Source organism: Sclerotinia sclerotiorum, genomic scaffold, assembly GCF_000146945.2.
Source record: "Sclerotinia sclerotiorum 1980 UF-70 scaffold_5 genomic scaffold, whole genome shotgun sequence".
In the NCBI taxonomy this organism is placed as follows: Eukaryota; Fungi; Ascomycota; class Leotiomycetes; order Helotiales; family Sclerotiniaceae; genus Sclerotinia; species Sclerotinia sclerotiorum.
The window spans coordinates 1,014,785-1,030,662 of record NW_001820831.1 but is presented as its reverse complement, the minus strand read 5'-3'; the positions used below and the strand labels follow the sequence as shown (position 1 = coordinate 1,030,662).

Below are 15,878 nucleotides of genomic sequence, written 5' to 3'. Positions count from 1 at the left end.
CCTTGTTTGTAGAGAGCTTCTACCAATTGTATGTCGACCAGAAAAAGCTCTCACCGCCTTGGCAATCGAGAAACTGTGCGTACCGCTTACCGTATCCGATTTAACAACACCGGCATTACTTTTCATGATTGATCACAAGTCAGTAGTTCTTTTTTTACAATATTACATTGAATGTCCAGTTCTTCGAAGGCAATAAAAACCTCAAGTATTATAAGTTAAAAAAGCTCTAAATTAAATGGAGATTCTATTTTATTATTTCAAGATCGTTGTTTGTGACGAATCAAGGAAAGTGTATTTCTAAATCAAGGTAAAAAGCCTTGCTAACAAACTAGCTACTCATACGTTATTACCATTCGTTTTACGCCTATGTGACGATTCAATCCAAAGGTAGGAAGTTTTCACTCTCTAGTCATGATCACATACACTGGTGTCATGAGCTACAGCCATTCACCGTACTTTTATTAGCATAGTAGTGTAGAGATCTGTATTTAGTTTCAAAGACTTCTGGTAATTAGAGCCAGTAGCCTACCGAATTATGGAAAAAAAAAAAAACTTGTTAAGCATTAACGATTCCATAGTACATACTCGAGTGCCAGACTAGGTAGATTGGAGGCTAGGCCTCTATTCGGTGATCGCAACACCACACAATCTTTTTTTTTTTTTTTCACCCATCAGCTCCCACCACTTGGGAGATTCCTCTGCTTCTGAAAATATACTCGGCGATCACAGATTGTGTGCACTGATCTCTACTGCTAACATGAATACCAGGAAGCGAATGCCACACACGGGCAGATCTCTTGAGGATATCCCTGAGGAAAGTGATCTTAGCGATTGTGATGCTGCAAAAGACCGACCTCAAATCATCAAACCGGACTCGGAAGACACGCCTAGAAGCCAAACCCAACAACCAAACTTTCCAGGGTTCTCATTTCAACAAGCAGGCTCAATCCAATCCTCACGAATCCAGACCTATCGACCTGTCGCTTCCTCGTCCTCATCTACAATCCAAACCTATCGACCTGTCGCTTCTGATTCCTCGTCTACAATCCCGTCCTCGACCTTTCGTGAATCCTCGACAACAGGCTCTTCACAGGACCCGTCCGAGATCCCATTTAAGTGGAATAATCCGCACCCCTTTTATGTCCAAGACGAGAAACATTCCGTACATGAGATTCCTGATTCTCCGCAGCGCTCAAAGGAATCGAACAGACAACGTATTTGCGCCGCTTTTCGCGACATTTGGATCGAGATCAAATCACGAATTAAGTGTGAAAGCAAAATAGAAAGGGATGCGAGAAAAGTACGAGAGGTGAGAAGACGCGATAGTATTGCAGATACAGCGGCGACCCTTGCGGGGATAGAAACCCAACTAAAAAAACATAAGGAGAAGGAAGAGAAGAGAAATAGCGATGCGCTAGCAAGAGCGAAAGAAAACGAGATTGAGGTGAAAGCGAAGGAGGAACGTAGAAAGGCCGCCGTGAAGCGTAGTAAGGAAAAGGAGGAGAGAGAGTGCAAGAAGGAGAAAAAACGGGAAAAGGAAAAAAGGTAATGTTTCGAACAAAGCCATAGAAATACCGTTCGTAGACTGACTAGAAAAGGAGGTCGACATTGAATTAGTAGAGGAGAGATATGTTTGCATATGCATGATCATTTTCGATTTAGAACAAATACCACATATCACATATCTTGGTTTGAATATGCGGACTCCAAATCTTGATACTAGGGCAGTTGTGGCAGTTTGGTCTTGGGCGCGGTCTCGGGGTAGTATTCTAAGTGGGTTAAATGGAATCACATAAGGGCATTGGAAAACGGCTTGGCAATCATAAACCGCAAAATCCAATTGCTTGGTACTATAATTAAATCTGTCTGGCTTCTTTACCCTTCATCTCTGGTCGTTCGACTTCCCATTCGTCCCTGAGGACGGCGTAGAGTAAATCCGCGACCACCAAGACGCTCCAGCCGAGGCTCCATACGAGCGTGATTGCATAGAAAAAGTTGGCGTTTCCACTTCCCGCATAAATCCACAAGTAGTAAAAGGCGGGACCTAACAATGTTGCGTATAGCACTGTCGAAGAAGCCAGGAAAGTATATCGCATCAACGGGAAAAGGTGGCTGTAGATTGGAAGCATCCCTAAGAATAGCGAGGTATCGGATATCGATGGGTATGGCTTGAAGATTGCAAAAATTCCAAGCAGTATTGTGAGCACAAAAAGAGGCTGGCGTCTCACCCGAATGGTCAAACCTCCAACGTACGAGGAGAGGTGGAGCCAGAATACACCAAGGAAGAATGACCTAAAGGAGTCAAACATTTCGATGAAGAAATACCACCACAATCCAACATTCGGCGTGAGATCAGGAAGTAGAAGTTGGACGCCATAAGTAGACGATAAAAATTCCCAAGACCCTGTGATTATATAGGACATGTGCAAAAGGGAGTATAAATACACGCCCACAGCTACAGCTTTGGTGGCCATGAAAAATGGCAAAGAATCTTGGCGCTTGCTCGGACGTTGACGGTCGTAGCATAGCAGGGCTAGAGGAGGGAAGAGAAGTATGGGATACATAGAAAGGTACGCTGCGAATGCTATGGCGAACATTGAGGTATAAGATGCACCAACTAATGCTTTTGAGATAGCATAGAGTATAGCACAAGTTGTGAATGTGCTTGTTGGACGACCAATGCATGTTGCAATGGTAAATGGATTGAAAAGAAAGGCAGCAGCGATGGCGAAACTGGTCCACCGTTTATCCTTCCTAGGAGAAGTAAAAAGCCTCGAATTTCCTGCCTCTCCAGACTCTGCTATGCTGATTAAAGCATTTGCGCTCAAAAGGTCGATTAATATGTATAGTAGATACGTGAATGAGGGATATATCGAGGAGCTCGGGAGGAGAGAGAAGAGGGGGAGGAACAATGGTGCCTGATGGTAAACACCTCCATCGTATGGGGAAACATTGTGATTATAAAGGAAGAGACCCTCTTGCACTATAAGGAATTAGTCAATGGTCTAATGGTCGCATACATGTATGGGATATATACATCTCTTAAAACTTGTTACTGGTGTAGAAATTTCGACTCTGGCTGTCAACAAGTCTGGAAGGCCGGGGAAAGATGCAAAGAGTAACAGTCGGACAGCGGCTGCCGTGCCAAAAAGAGCTGCCTTCCTCCTATCAATACTCATGGCTGGCATGCGGTACTGAGTTATTGAGGTATTGAGCAAAAGAGTGAAGCTCAGATTATGATATATCCCGAAGATCTTGAAACCTTCATTAACTTCATTTCATCTCACTCACTTACTCACTCACTCGCACTCACTTCTTCCTTCACTCTCCACCAATCGATTTGTTGTGATGTTCTGTCCATTGGGGTCAACGGGTCCGTGCAAGGCGGTGAGAAAATCTATCCAATAAGCAAAGTTTCCTCGATTGATTAGCGGGCGAAAGAGCATGGAGAAATAAAAAAAAAGTTCTCTGCTGGGTGACTTTTTTATCAGCACGACCGAGAACCCCCCTCCAAATACATCTCCATCTTCATTCGAATCTCCATCGCAACAGCAACAATGGGAAGAATCAAGAAGAAGGGAACTGCTGGTCAAGCCAAGAACTTCATTACTAGAACTCAGGCGGTCAGAAAGTTACAAATATCGTAAGTACAATCATCAATTGTAATGGGAATAGAGTTCTTTCTGCAATTCCTTTAGTCGCATTGCTGCTGTTTCTATTTTTTTCCTTTACTCTATCAAGGCACTAATTGTTGAGTCCTATAGTCTCCCGGATTTTCGTAAGTTATGTATTTGGAAAGGTATTTACCCTCGGGAACCAAGAAATAAAAAGAAGGCATCAAAATCCTCGACCCATTCTACCACCTTTTACTACACAAAAGATATCCAATGGCTGTTGCACGAAAAGATTGTCGATGCTTTTCGCGAGCAGAAAGCTTTAGAGAAGAAGATCTCAAAAGCTTTAGGACGAGGAGATGCCCACGACGCTGCAAGACTTGAGCGTAATGCATCAAGACCGGAGAAGACTGGAAAGACTAAATATAATTTGGATCATATTATTCGAGAAAGATACCCTACATTCATCGATGCGCTACGAGATCTTGATGACTGCCTATCGATGCTCTTTTTATTTGCAAACTTGCCTTCGACCTCGACCGTTCCTGCAAAGATGATTGCAAGATGCGAGAAGTTATGCTTGGAATTCGAGCACTATTTAATTGTCTCAAACAGCTTGCGCAAGTCGTTCTTGTCTATTAAAGGAATCTACTACCAGGCGACGATACAAGGACAAGATATCCTGTGGCTAGTACCTTACAGATTCAACCAACGGGTCACTGGAGATGTGGACTTCCGAATCATGGGTACCTTCGTCGAGTTCTATCAAACTTTGCTAGGTTTCGTTAACTTCCGTCTCTACACTTCCGTTGGATTGGTATATCCACCAAAATTTGACAAGGCTAGAGATGATCAAGATGCAGGTCTAGGAGCATTCTCATTAGAGGGAAATGGCATTGGTGCTATTGAGCAACCAAAGCAGATTACCAATGGCGATGCCTCAAAGCCTGATCCTAAACTCCAAGCAGAGATTGACAAATTAATGCTTCAACTCAATGCTCCAGAGAAGGAGGCCGAGGAGACAAGCAAGACTTCGCCTGATGGCGAAGAGGAGGAACAGGCAACTGAGACCATTGATAAATTCGAGCCAGCCGCACCAGGTGGTGATATTCTTATGCAGCCTTCCTATTCTGCTACAGATCCATCGACTTTGTTTTCAAAGTTTACTTTCTTCTTGTCAAGAGAGACCCCTCGCCAATCTCTCGAGTTCATTCTTCGGGCTTTTGGCTGCAAGCGTATTGGTTGGGACGCAGTTCTTGGAGAGGGTGCCTTCACTCATAATGAGTCGGACCCGTCAATTACCCATCAAGTAGTTGATCGCCCACCTATGCAAGTTCAACCCGAGGAAGAAGAGGAAATAAAGGAAGACAATCAAACAGCACAGCGTTTGAGACCTGGGGCTCGCATTCCTGGTCGTATTTACATTCAACCTCAATGGATCTGGGACTGTATCAACGATGAAGAGCTCAAGAGACCAGACCTTTATGCACCAGGTGCACAATTGCCTCCACATTTGAGTCCATTTGTTAAGAAAGTACGTGGTCAGTACGATCCGTCTGCTCCTCTTCAGGATCAAGAAAGAGAGGATGAGGAGCTTGAAATGGACAGTGGTAGCGAGGATGAGGCAGATGTTTCAGACGATGAGACGGCCGTTAAAAAACAAGATCCTCTTACAGCTATGGATGTAGATGAGACCGCCGAGGGTATGGACGTTGCTGGATCCGATGATGAATCTGATGAGGCCCCAGAAAAAGCCGATGAGTCTTTCGGTGGGTTTTCCGAAGCGGAAGAGAGTGAGGATGAAGGAGAAACTGCCGCTCTTCGACGTCAACGAGAGCTTGAGGCTGAGTTGTCCGGCGTGGCCTTACAAGAAAAGGAAGTTGACCCAAGGGTCAAAGCCAAGACGGATGCTAAGAAGAAAGCAGCTAAGAAGGCTAAAGAAGAAGACGAGGAGTTGGAGAGATCTAAGATGATGATGAGCAGAAAGAAGAGGAAGATTTTAGAGAAGATGGTTTATAGTAATAAGAAGAAGGATGCCGAGGCGGAGGCATTAAGAGCCAAGAGGAGAAAGATTGAGAAATCTGGGAAAGCTGCTCCAAGAGAGTAAGAGGATAATGGTGGTTATTGTAGCTAGAAAAGTATGGCGTTCATGGCTTGGATCAAGGAGTTTTAACCTGCATTTAGGGGTTTATTAGTGTGGTTATACCTGTGAATATTAGATTAGCCAATCTTTTTTTATTGCTATAAATGTTACCAACATAATCTTTTCGGTGTCCTATGGCTCTCTGACTTACTGCAACTTTACAAACTTCTTGAACATTTTATTATACTGCTTTGCTGATAATCATAAATGATACTGCGAATTGAATAAAACAGGGTCTCATTATGACTATTTGGGCATAGTCAGGTCTTTGAAACAGTAAAATCATTCCGCGTCAGAACTACCGAATGGCTGTGGATCAACATCCCTCCAGCATGTGAAAGCTTAATCTGGTGATTACACGGAGTTTAAAGTAATCTAACAATTTACAACCTTCAAACCCGCATCTATTGGACAACGTTCTCCGTGCCAGCAGCTTTTCAACATGCACTAGCAATCTTTCTCATAACCTGGATGCTATTGCATACAGAAAGCTCAACTGAGTGAAAACCATGACATCCCATCCTACCCTTAATGCCACGACAAGAAACAGTTCCAGCACTTCTCCGATCGAACGCCGAAAGACTTCAAGCACATATTCGAGTTCGAACCAACGATACAGTAATGACAGCAGCGGGACAGGCGAATCTAGTGCGGCAGCAAGCAATCGAAATAGCTTTGCGACAAGCACCTTGAACGAAGATGAAGGAGAACAACAGGGGGACTTGGATGGAAGCATAGAGGACAGGACTAAGAAAGATGGCAGGAGTAAAAGTAGGGCTCACAATAAAAGTCGAAGCGGCGGAGGGTTCCTGCTGTCAAATTCTCTCTTTCATCGCAACGGGGAGAGCTCGTCCACGTCCAATGCAGAACATCAATCTCGCAGCCGAGGATTACTTCACGACTTAAAAGGCAAATCAGCGGACAAAAAACAGAACAAAAGACAGTCGCGCAATAGTATTGCAGTGGGAAGCCCTCTGGCTGCAAATGTGACCAGCGCTCCCACGGCTCAGGAGATTGAACAGGAAGATACGGTGGATGAAAATACGACGCCACAAAGCGAGCATGGGCAAGGCACAGAAGCATCCGATAAACCTGTTTCGAATGGATTGGACGTTGATTCCGCCCAGATTGTTAATTTAGCTCTAAATCTCAGTGAAAGCAGAAGGATCGCATCGAGACGCAATGTTTCTACACCAGTACCTCCAAGCACTGCAGGCTTCCGAGATGAGATGGCAGGAGGTAGCCTGCGTCACCATTTACAACAGCAAAGGAGGGTGTCTAGGAACATCTCACCAAAGCCCGACAGAAATGATAGAACGCTCACAAGTCCTCCACGTCTTTCGTCAGGAATAAGAGTCAGTCCCTTACCAATAGCATTAGATGCATCTGAGATTACCTATGAATATCATTTCTCTGCATCTACCTTGGCAAGAGCAGAAAAGGCTAAGAGGGCAATTGAGCTTATGGCCCAATACCGTCGATTGTTACAATATGTTCCTCCTTTGAAAGCTGGACTTCTAGAGACGAATCAACATAGCAGTCCAGGCTCGACTTCTGAACATTCTCATCGCGTCTTTGGGAGGGAGTATAACCCTTTACAGTACATAAGGAATAGAAAAGTGCGTGCTCGGGCTCGGATCTCCATCGATGGTGAGGCAGAGGAATTCGGAAATGTCTACAAGGTATCATGGTGGGTTGACGAGGTCTCAAAAGCCGCTTTAAGCGACACGTTTGTCAATGGGAATCATGTAGCACTACCGCCTTTCTCCAAGTCTATAGAAGAAGGTCCTTCGCCACATACATCACCTCGGTCTGCTGTGAGTAAGAATCAGACAGCCCCCAAGTTGGCAAGACCAAGAATCGACTGGGCTACCAACCCTGCAGACATGCTTGCAGACATCTATTGGATGGAACAGGGTGATAACAAGATGCTGATCGAGGATCGAAATGGGAGACCGATATTTCCTCGAGGCAGGCAATCCATTCCACGCAGACCCGAGGATTTTGATATCCTCGTGACGCCGGACCATTTTCATCACAAAAAGTCGAACTCGGCTGTAGACCTTCGTATCGATACTAAACTTCCCGATTTCAGATCTTCTAAGGTCGATTCGGATAAAAATTTAGAAAGTACAGCCTCTAAAGTTCGGCACAAGCTACACGACGCAACTCACCCACAACATGGCAGGAATAGTGCAAGCCGCGAGCGTTCCCGCTTCTTACGATCTAGGAGCCGATCTAGTTCTGATTCCTCTGACAGTGAGCATATAAAAAAATTCTCAAAACGAAGGCGTCGTGGGACGAATGAAAGTGAAGACGACTATGGTAAAGACATTCTTGAGAAGCAGATGCTGGAAATGCTTGCGAAAGAATCAGGAGGTTCGAATTGGACGACACCGAACAAGGTTGATAGAAAGGCTTCTGTTCCGGTTATTGAAACACCAGCGCTTCCCGTGCTCCGCAGCGGGGACAAATCTGATTCAAGTATAAGCCTGCGCCAAAGAAGGACCGATTTGAAAGCTATCGACAAAGATTCTCCTACTAAGAAAAGACGCCCATTCATACCTACTTCATCAGGTCGACCAAGCCTTGAAGTACCAAGCCTTAGTCCTCGAAACTCTCTAGATGGTCTTGACACTACTGCACCCAATTCTCCACAGGTCCGGGCCTCCAAATTATCTAATTTTGTTCCCAGTATTGGGTTAGACCTTTCATCACCTCGTAGTCGCCGGTCATCTCCAAATAGAAAGCGGGCATTATCACGGGTCAGGTCCAAGATTAACCCGTTCCGTGAACATAGCAGAGACCGTGGTGGTGAATATGAAGCAGACAAATCTCGACTTTCGATTGATTCTATTGGTTCTATAGGCTCGAGAATTGATCCAAGAGAGCATATTCTTGAAACTATAAATGTTCGTAAACGATCTATGAGCCCTACGAAGAAAGTTATAGCAAGAGAGAAAGATGAGGGTTCAAAGCCGCTCAAGAAACAGAGTAGCCTACGGAGGGCCAAAGGCGATGAACCCTCTGGCATTCGAGGATTGTTCAAAGGCTCTCGTGGACCAGTTGCTAGAGTTAGTGAGTTTTTGTGGAAAAAGGATTCGAATAATTCTGCTGCGTCGACCGATGAATCTGATATGGAAGATTACCACACGCCAGTGCGCGAAAACGAAAAGATAAATTCTATTGATAAACAAGACTCGAGGCCAGTAGATGTGGAGGTGCCGCAAGACAAATCGATTCCAACCTATATTAATGATATGCCTACATTCAAGTCGCCTTTGGAAAATCGTGGGAGGTCCACACAGAGCCGCAAAGCAGAAGCAGTCATCGAAGCAGAATCTACAGAAGTCGAAATTTCATCTAGGTCAAAACTTGAGCCTCCCCCAAGGATTGAGATCGACGGGGTTTCACCAGCATCGTCTCCAGAAGGGGAAAACCGGCGCACTTCTGATGTATCCGATATGTCAACTCGCAAAAGGAGCTCTGCCCGAGGTGGTCGTAGCGCAGACGCTCGACTCAATGCCATACTTGGATACCCCGGTCACAAGGTCGATAGAATGCCAGTCACTGGCTTGTCACAAATCGAGGCCAATGAAAGTAGACGCCCCTCACTTGATGCAAATCGTCGATGGAGTCACTCGGATAGCGGAATATCCGTTCATCGTGGTCCCATCACGAGACGTGACATTGCTTATGTCAAAACCCGTCTGTATAGTTCCGGTGTCAAGTCAACGTACCTTGCACGCCGGGCCGCGGAACCAATAGACTTTCGAACTGCGCAAGAGAAATGCTATGAAGGTATCGGTTCTCTTACCAATAAGTCTCTTCCCCTGGTCCCGAGATCGCAACAGCATATTCTAGCAGCGAACATCATTCGTGATGATATTCAACTTTCAGTACGGTTATGGCAACAATCTCAAGAAAACTTCTCCATGAATACTATCCAAACACTATTGAACGACATGGGAGCTCTGCATAGTCGCATAATGGACAACTTAACTCCAATGGCGAGAAAGGCAGCGGATGAAGCGGATGAGGTGTCGAAAGATTTGGTCACCAGTCAGATACTGGAAGTTAATAAGTTGACGGCTAGTATGGATAAGATGATCAGAAGAAGGAAGCGAAGGTTTAGATGGGTGAGGAGAGGAGGGTGGGTCGTGGTGGAGTGGGCATTGGTGGGAGTAATGTGGTATGTTTGGTTTATGGTTGTGTTGTGTAGGGTGGTGATGGGTATTGGGAGAGGCGCAGCAAGGGCTGTGAAGTGGCTGTTTTGGCTGTAAATACGTTACGGTCCGATTCGTCGCAGGAAATAAAGGGCAGACACGGTACAGAGCATCTCGCATTAATACTAGAGCAGAGGAGGAATATAATAACTAACATTATACCGTCAATATCGCGGCGATGGTTGGAAAACAAAAGGGGCAATGGATACATGGGGATGGATAAATGGTATGGAAAAAGGGCACGGATGAAAGCTTTCTTTCGTCCGGGAATTGGAAAGAACACTTTAATATCAATGATACCTGATAATCTAGCTAATACAATTACATTTCAAAAAGGGAGAGGATGAGTAGTATAGTTAAACATCCTGTGATCATTCTTAGTATAGGTTAAAGATCATGCTTTGGTATGCAAATCAAGTATTTGAGTAGTTTTGGATGAATCAAGTCTTTGATGTTTTTCTTTATCTTTCTTTCTATTTTCTTTATTCTTCAGCCCTCCATAATCTCATTTTAACCAAAGTTTTTGGTGCCTTCTTTGTTCCAGAATTAACAATTCCCGAACAAGTTACAACTTCCACTATTTGACCTTCCCTATTCCCCACTGTCTTGTCCTTCAGATCATTCAATACATCCTTTGTATATATATACATACCACAACAAATCATCCACAAACAAACCACAGCATTTCGCCATATTTGCATTCAGGTACAAGCGCTACAAAACGAAAGGTAAGATAACATGTCGAACAAAACCCAAAAACCCGTATACAACACCGACAATGGCGAAAAACCACCTCCATCATTAGATGATGCGAAAATCAGTCCGGAAATATTCTTCAAGCTAGCTGCTCTTGATCTCGAATCTGATGCAAAATCAGACTCTGAGTTCGAGGAAGAGTATGAAGATTGCCAGGAACCATATTACAGACGTGAAGACAGATCAAATCAACATGAGTCATATGAAGGTAGTTATAGACCGCAAAATACCCCTGGAAGAGATGAGTACTGCAGACCAACAGCTCCTTATCCACCTTATCCAACTTGTCCATCAGAATCCGACGAACACCGTGAAAACCTTCGAGATGCCCGTGCTGCTGGGTATGCTGCAAACAGAGAAGAGTATTGCAGACCTCACGTTCCTTATCTATATGAAGACCAATATGACAGTCAAAGAAACGCTCGACGATCAACTTCACCTCCCCCACAAACTAGATATGAATCTAGATCTACCTATCAATACTCATCCTCAACCTCATCTGCAAGCCGCACACGAGCAGAGATATTAAGGGATTTTGAGGAGGGAAGAGAGGAAAGAGAAAGATTAAGAGAAAGACTTCAGACAAGAAAAGAAAATCGGGAAGAAAGGCTCAGAAGAAAAGCCGAAGCCGAAGAAGAAGAATTGAGGAGATTGGAAGAGCGTTTGCAATACAACATAGCACAAGAGGAAGAACGTGTTGGGGAGCGTTTTAGGCAGAGACAAAACGAAAACCGTTCGAACGAGGCGTTTGAAAATCGTAGCAGATACCGAACTCGGGAAAGTCCTAGATATGAAGAACCTAGAATCTATGAATCTCGTGAATCTTACGAAGCTCGTAATTGTCCTATCTATAGATCAGTTCCTATGTATGGACTTGATTATGAGAGAAAGGAAGTTAGGGTCCCAGAGCCGGGACAGGGAGAGTCATTTAGAGTTAAAGTCCCTGAGGGTTGGAGAGTTGTGGTTGTGGCCGTGGATTACATAAGTTAAGGTAAGTCTGTGTATAATGCTCTTTTTGGTTTTCCTTTGGCACGTCTATATATCTCTCTTAGTTATATTTCATACAAGTCACTTCCCTAGAGTCAGTTTCATATAGTCAGTTTCCTGGCATTGGTTTCCTTGTGTCACTTTCCTAGAGTCTATATAGAGTATAGATCTTTCCTAGAGTCATTTTCTTAGCGTCACTTTCCTAGAATCTATATAGAGTACAGATATTTCCTAGTTATCTTTCCTACAGTCAATTTCTTTAAATCAGTACATAATCTACAATGGGTAAATAGCAAGACCCGAGTGGGTATAATAAAAATCAACTTTTTTCTTTCAACAAAATGCGTATGATATAAATGTGAATTGTGTTTCAGTAATGTGTGTTTTTAGTTGCGTTTTCCCTGGGGGTTCAATGGCCCATGTTTGAGATAGGTCATGTTTAGAGAGAATAGACTTAGTGAGTTGACGTTCCTCAAAGCTATGTGGTATGATTTTCGGGCCCACATGGAGTAATTTTCCATCGGGAATGATGAATCTGCATAGCACGTTCAGGCTTAGTATTTATGATACGCTATGTCCTATCTTCAAATCCTCTTTTTCATTTAGGTATTGATGCCTAGTTTGGATTTCACACATTGAAATGTATTAAAGCTCTATATTGGAGTGAAATTGTTTGTAGTTTTCACGAATGGGCAAGACAGGGTAGTTCCAGGTCCCATGTATTGTTGCCAAGCGGGATGAGCATCAACAAGCTTTTGCTATCCAGACGTGGAGATAATTTCTTGTGTTATCTATATACTGAAGAGTCTATCATCATACATTATCACCAAATTATGAATAGCAGAACTCAATCTCTAATACCAGCTTGCCTCGGTTGAGTGTCATCGAGGGCCCCTAATTCTAGAGACTCTTTCACATCTTGTCTGGTCGTATCACATTAATTCGTCACTGTGATTTTTAGGGGTAGATAGCAGACCAAGGACGAAAAAATGAGAGGGCTATCCCATACCGGCTGAATTGAGAGGACTCAGGTCCTTGTAAGAACAAAGGAAATACGGAACAATCCTCCAGTTTCTTTGTTCCGTACAAATTAATGAAGCCCTTCTCAACTTTATGAACAATGTTATTGTTCCACACTCCTTTCCTGAACAACTCTATTCTGTGAAAAATAAGTAACGCTCCACCCCATTTCCTTTTCCTCCATTCCCATACGCCAAAGTCACACTAACACTAACACCAAGACTAAGATAAACACATACTAGCACCAGCTCAACCAAATTACTAAAACTAACACACACCGAACACCAACCCTACACCCAAACCTAAAATGCCAACCCAAAACATCCGAACCCTCCCCCGAGGCCAATCCCCCGACCCCGCCACAACCTGCCACGCCGAAAAAACCTTCCACCATTTCTGCGGCCACATCACCACAACCTACACCCAACACTCTCTCCTATGCAGCTCCTCCCAAAACCAAGTCATCACCAATCAAACACCATCAACCAGTTCCGGCTCCAGCCCATCACGAAGTCCAACCCTCACACGAACCGTAAGTCAATCTGCCAGCTCCGCTGTCGAAGCTCTAGGCGGCTTAGCTCGTCGTTTAGTAGTGCAATCGACAGATTCGATTTCGAGAGAAATCCCTATTACTTCTCTGGAGTTTTCGTTTGCGGCTCGTGTGCCGTGTCTGCAGGTGGTGGATGAACCGCTTTATGATCCGGCGCCTTGTAAGAGGTGTGCGGAGTCGATGGGATTGGATGAGGCGGGAAATGTGGAAAGTGGGAGGGTGATGACGGATAGGGAGGAGGAGGAGTGGGTTAGGAGGAGGGTGAAGGTTGAGGCGGATATGAGGGAGTGGGTTGTTAGGATGAATGATTGGGATGGTGGGGTTAGGGTTTTGAGGAGAGATGTTGATTGAGAGTTTGTAAGTGGTCTATCTAGGTAAGTGGGGATTTCTTCTTTTTTTTTCCTTCTTTGTTTTTGATAAGCATTGCGAAGGTAATAATAGGTAGGAGCCTTGACTTTGTAAGTTAAGTTGTCTTTCTATACATATCTGGTAAGTATTAACACATGTTTTTTTCTTTTTTCGGCTTATTGTTTTTCATGTGAAGATTTATGTAATAGTTAGTGATTGTGATGAAATATGTGGTATTTGATCGATCACCTGCCTGAAATGAACTCCAATACTAGCTCAAGTGGTTTATACCCCTACTATAATACTAGAGTTGGGATGAAATATTTTCAGCTTGTATACTAATAATCCATCTGCATACTCACGGGTTCAACATCATATCATTTACGTATTTTTAATTGTAAAAATAAATATATCTCATACTATACATATCATCACGCACACCAAATCCGGTAGCCACGAATCCCAACCCCAATCCACACACATCAATGCTCCCTCCAATCAAAAATATTACAGTCCAGGATCCTATCACATCCCAATCCAATCCAGTCCAATCCACTCCACTCCACAAGCACAAGAACACCTAAACCCTCTCCCCCACAACGCCAACCCGATTTTCATTCGTAATCCCCCGACTTCTCCTCCTCAATCTATTTCCCGCCTTCTCCCTAAATCCACTATTGGTAAAATCCCTCATACCCTGCGCTTTAACCACTTGATTCTGCTCCAAATCTTTCTGATCTCCAAATCCCTCAGCAATAGCCGAATTCACGCTTCCTCTTAGCGCTTCGCCTGCTCCATGTATACCCCGTGCGGCATTCACGATATTTTCTCGTTTACCTCCTGGACGGGAGAAATTGACGTTGGATTTGGTGGGGCTGCTGGGTGTTTGTTGCTCGTTGATTGGCATTCGGGGTGGATTAGTGGGAGTGGTTTCTGTGGTTGGGTTTTGGTTGTGGATGTTTTGGTTGGATTGGGGAATAGTTTGGGGATTGCTGCTGGTGCTAGTGGCGTTTGCTAGATTGGGGGTTTGAGGGTCGGTAGTTTGGTCTAGCATGAGGGGAGGCACGGGATTGGAGTTTCGGAGTGGTGAACGTTCGGGGATGATCCGGCCGCCACCAGTGCTATTTCTTCTAAGCGAAGGTTCTCCTTCTGAGGGTATGGATGTCTGAGGTTGTTGGGAAGTTTCATTTGCTAGTAGTGGTGGTTCATTCGATGGGTAAGTGGTTGAGGATGCAGGAGGAGGGTCAATTGAAGGGTCATATGGATGGGTATGAGTTTGTGTTGTACCATCATTATGAACTGTTGTAGTGGCTTATTCTATGTCAGATTTTGCCTCAGCGCTAGACAGATCTTTTTTCATATACTTACTTGTGGTAGTTGTAGTGGTAGTGGTTGTCGTAGTTCCAGGATTTTGGTTTGAATTTTGGTTTATCCGAGTATCTGCGCTCGATATATTGCTACTTCTGAAAGAATCATTATTGCGATTATTCAGTACCCTATTTTCTTCCTCTGAGGGAATTGGAGGAGCTACCGGAGGCGGCTCGGGACGAGTTTTGTCTTTATGTCTGAACAAACCCATTGTAATGGAAGAAAGTAGTAGGAAACAAAATTAGTTTGATTGTTCTCTATCTAGATACAAATTAGAAAAGTCATAGAGGGTTGCGCATAACTTAAGCTTGTGAATTCGTCCTGACGTAATGATGCATCGCTATCTCAAAGCAGGATATGATTGTCGATCGCTACTACGTCTAGAGGGTGATGGCGGGGTGTTGCAGGGGATTGAGCCACATATTTAGTATCGCTATTGCGAAGCGCCACAAATACGAGTAGATGTGGCGGTGTTGATTTAGACTAGAACAGAGGAATGGATAGGGGCATTTTGCCTTTTGATCTCGTTTCAAAATCAGTATGTCGAATACTGACAGCTTGTAAGCCCTGTAATATGTTAGCTAAATAGATCATGCTTTGTTAATACTTACAACTGAAATCAAATTCGCCAAACTCAATACATCATATCAATCCCCCATACATGTATAAGCGAATGTATAGTCAATCCAGAGTTGCGTCATGATGCCTATCTTCCAATGCAACATCCATATTACATATGTTTTAGATTCTGTTTTTCATTTGAATGCGATCTTTCATATACATCTCCAATTCCATAAATACAAGTTCACATTCATGTAATCTTACTCAATGAGTCCAAGTAAACCTATAAAATCACAGAATATGCG

At 43.9% G+C, this 15,878-nt stretch overlaps 7 protein-coding genes across 7 annotated transcripts; 6 read left to right on the top strand and 1 right to left on the bottom strand.

Annotated features, from left to right (window-relative positions):
- Positions 1–757: 757 nt before the first annotated feature.
- Positions 758–1,549, top strand: SS1G_04358 (predicted protein; the record flags this gene model as incomplete). The annotated part of the gene is made up of 1 exon (XM_001594501.1): positions 758–1,549. The coding sequence occupies one exon, from the start codon at positions 758–760 to the stop codon at positions 1,547–1,549; it is 792 nt and encodes a 263-aa protein (XP_001594551.1).
- A 683-nt stretch (positions 1,550–2,232) lies between these two features.
- SS1G_04357 (hypothetical protein) lies at positions 2,233–2,922 on the top strand (the record flags this gene model as incomplete). The annotated part of the gene is made up of 2 exons (XM_001594500.1): positions 2,233–2,346; positions 2,641–2,922. The coding sequence occupies 2 exons, from the start codon at positions 2,233–2,235 to the stop codon at positions 2,920–2,922; spliced, it is 396 nt and encodes a 131-aa protein (XP_001594550.1).
- Positions 2,923–3,557: 635 nt separating this feature from the next.
- SS1G_04356 (pescadillo) lies at positions 3,558–5,721 on the top strand (the record flags this gene model as incomplete). Its single annotated transcript, XM_001594499.1, has 2 exons — positions 3,558–3,643; positions 3,765–5,721. 2 exons carry the CDS (start codon positions 3,558–3,560, stop codon positions 5,719–5,721), a joined length of 2,043 nt encoding a protein of 680 aa, XP_001594549.1.
- A 545-nt stretch (positions 5,722–6,266) lies between these two features.
- SS1G_04355 (hypothetical protein) lies at positions 6,267–10,299 on the top strand (the record flags this gene model as incomplete). The annotated part of the gene is made up of 2 exons (XM_001594498.1): positions 6,267–9,949; positions 10,296–10,299. The coding sequence occupies 2 exons, from the start codon at positions 6,267–6,269 to the stop codon at positions 10,297–10,299; spliced, it is 3,687 nt and encodes a 1,228-aa protein (XP_001594548.1).
- Positions 10,300–10,721: 422 nt separating this feature from the next.
- SS1G_04354 (predicted protein) lies at positions 10,722–11,729 on the top strand (the record flags this gene model as incomplete). Its single annotated transcript, XM_001594497.1, has 1 exon — positions 10,722–11,729. One exon carries the CDS (start codon positions 10,722–10,724, stop codon positions 11,727–11,729), a length of 1,008 nt encoding a protein of 335 aa, XP_001594547.1.
- A 1,324-nt stretch (positions 11,730–13,053) lies between these two features.
- SS1G_04353 (hypothetical protein) lies at positions 13,054–13,647 on the top strand (the record flags this gene model as incomplete). The annotated part of the gene is made up of 1 exon (XM_001594496.1): positions 13,054–13,647. One exon carries the CDS (start codon positions 13,054–13,056, stop codon positions 13,645–13,647), a length of 594 nt encoding a protein of 197 aa, XP_001594546.1.
- A 577-nt stretch (positions 13,648–14,224) lies between these two features.
- SS1G_04352 (hypothetical protein) lies at positions 14,225–15,223 on the bottom strand (the record flags this gene model as incomplete). Its single annotated transcript, XM_001594495.1, has 2 exons — positions 14,225–14,943; positions 15,013–15,223. The coding sequence occupies 2 exons, from the start codon at positions 15,221–15,223 to the stop codon at positions 14,225–14,227; spliced, it is 930 nt and encodes a 309-aa protein (XP_001594545.1).
- Between the last annotated feature and the right edge of the window lie 655 nt (positions 15,224–15,878).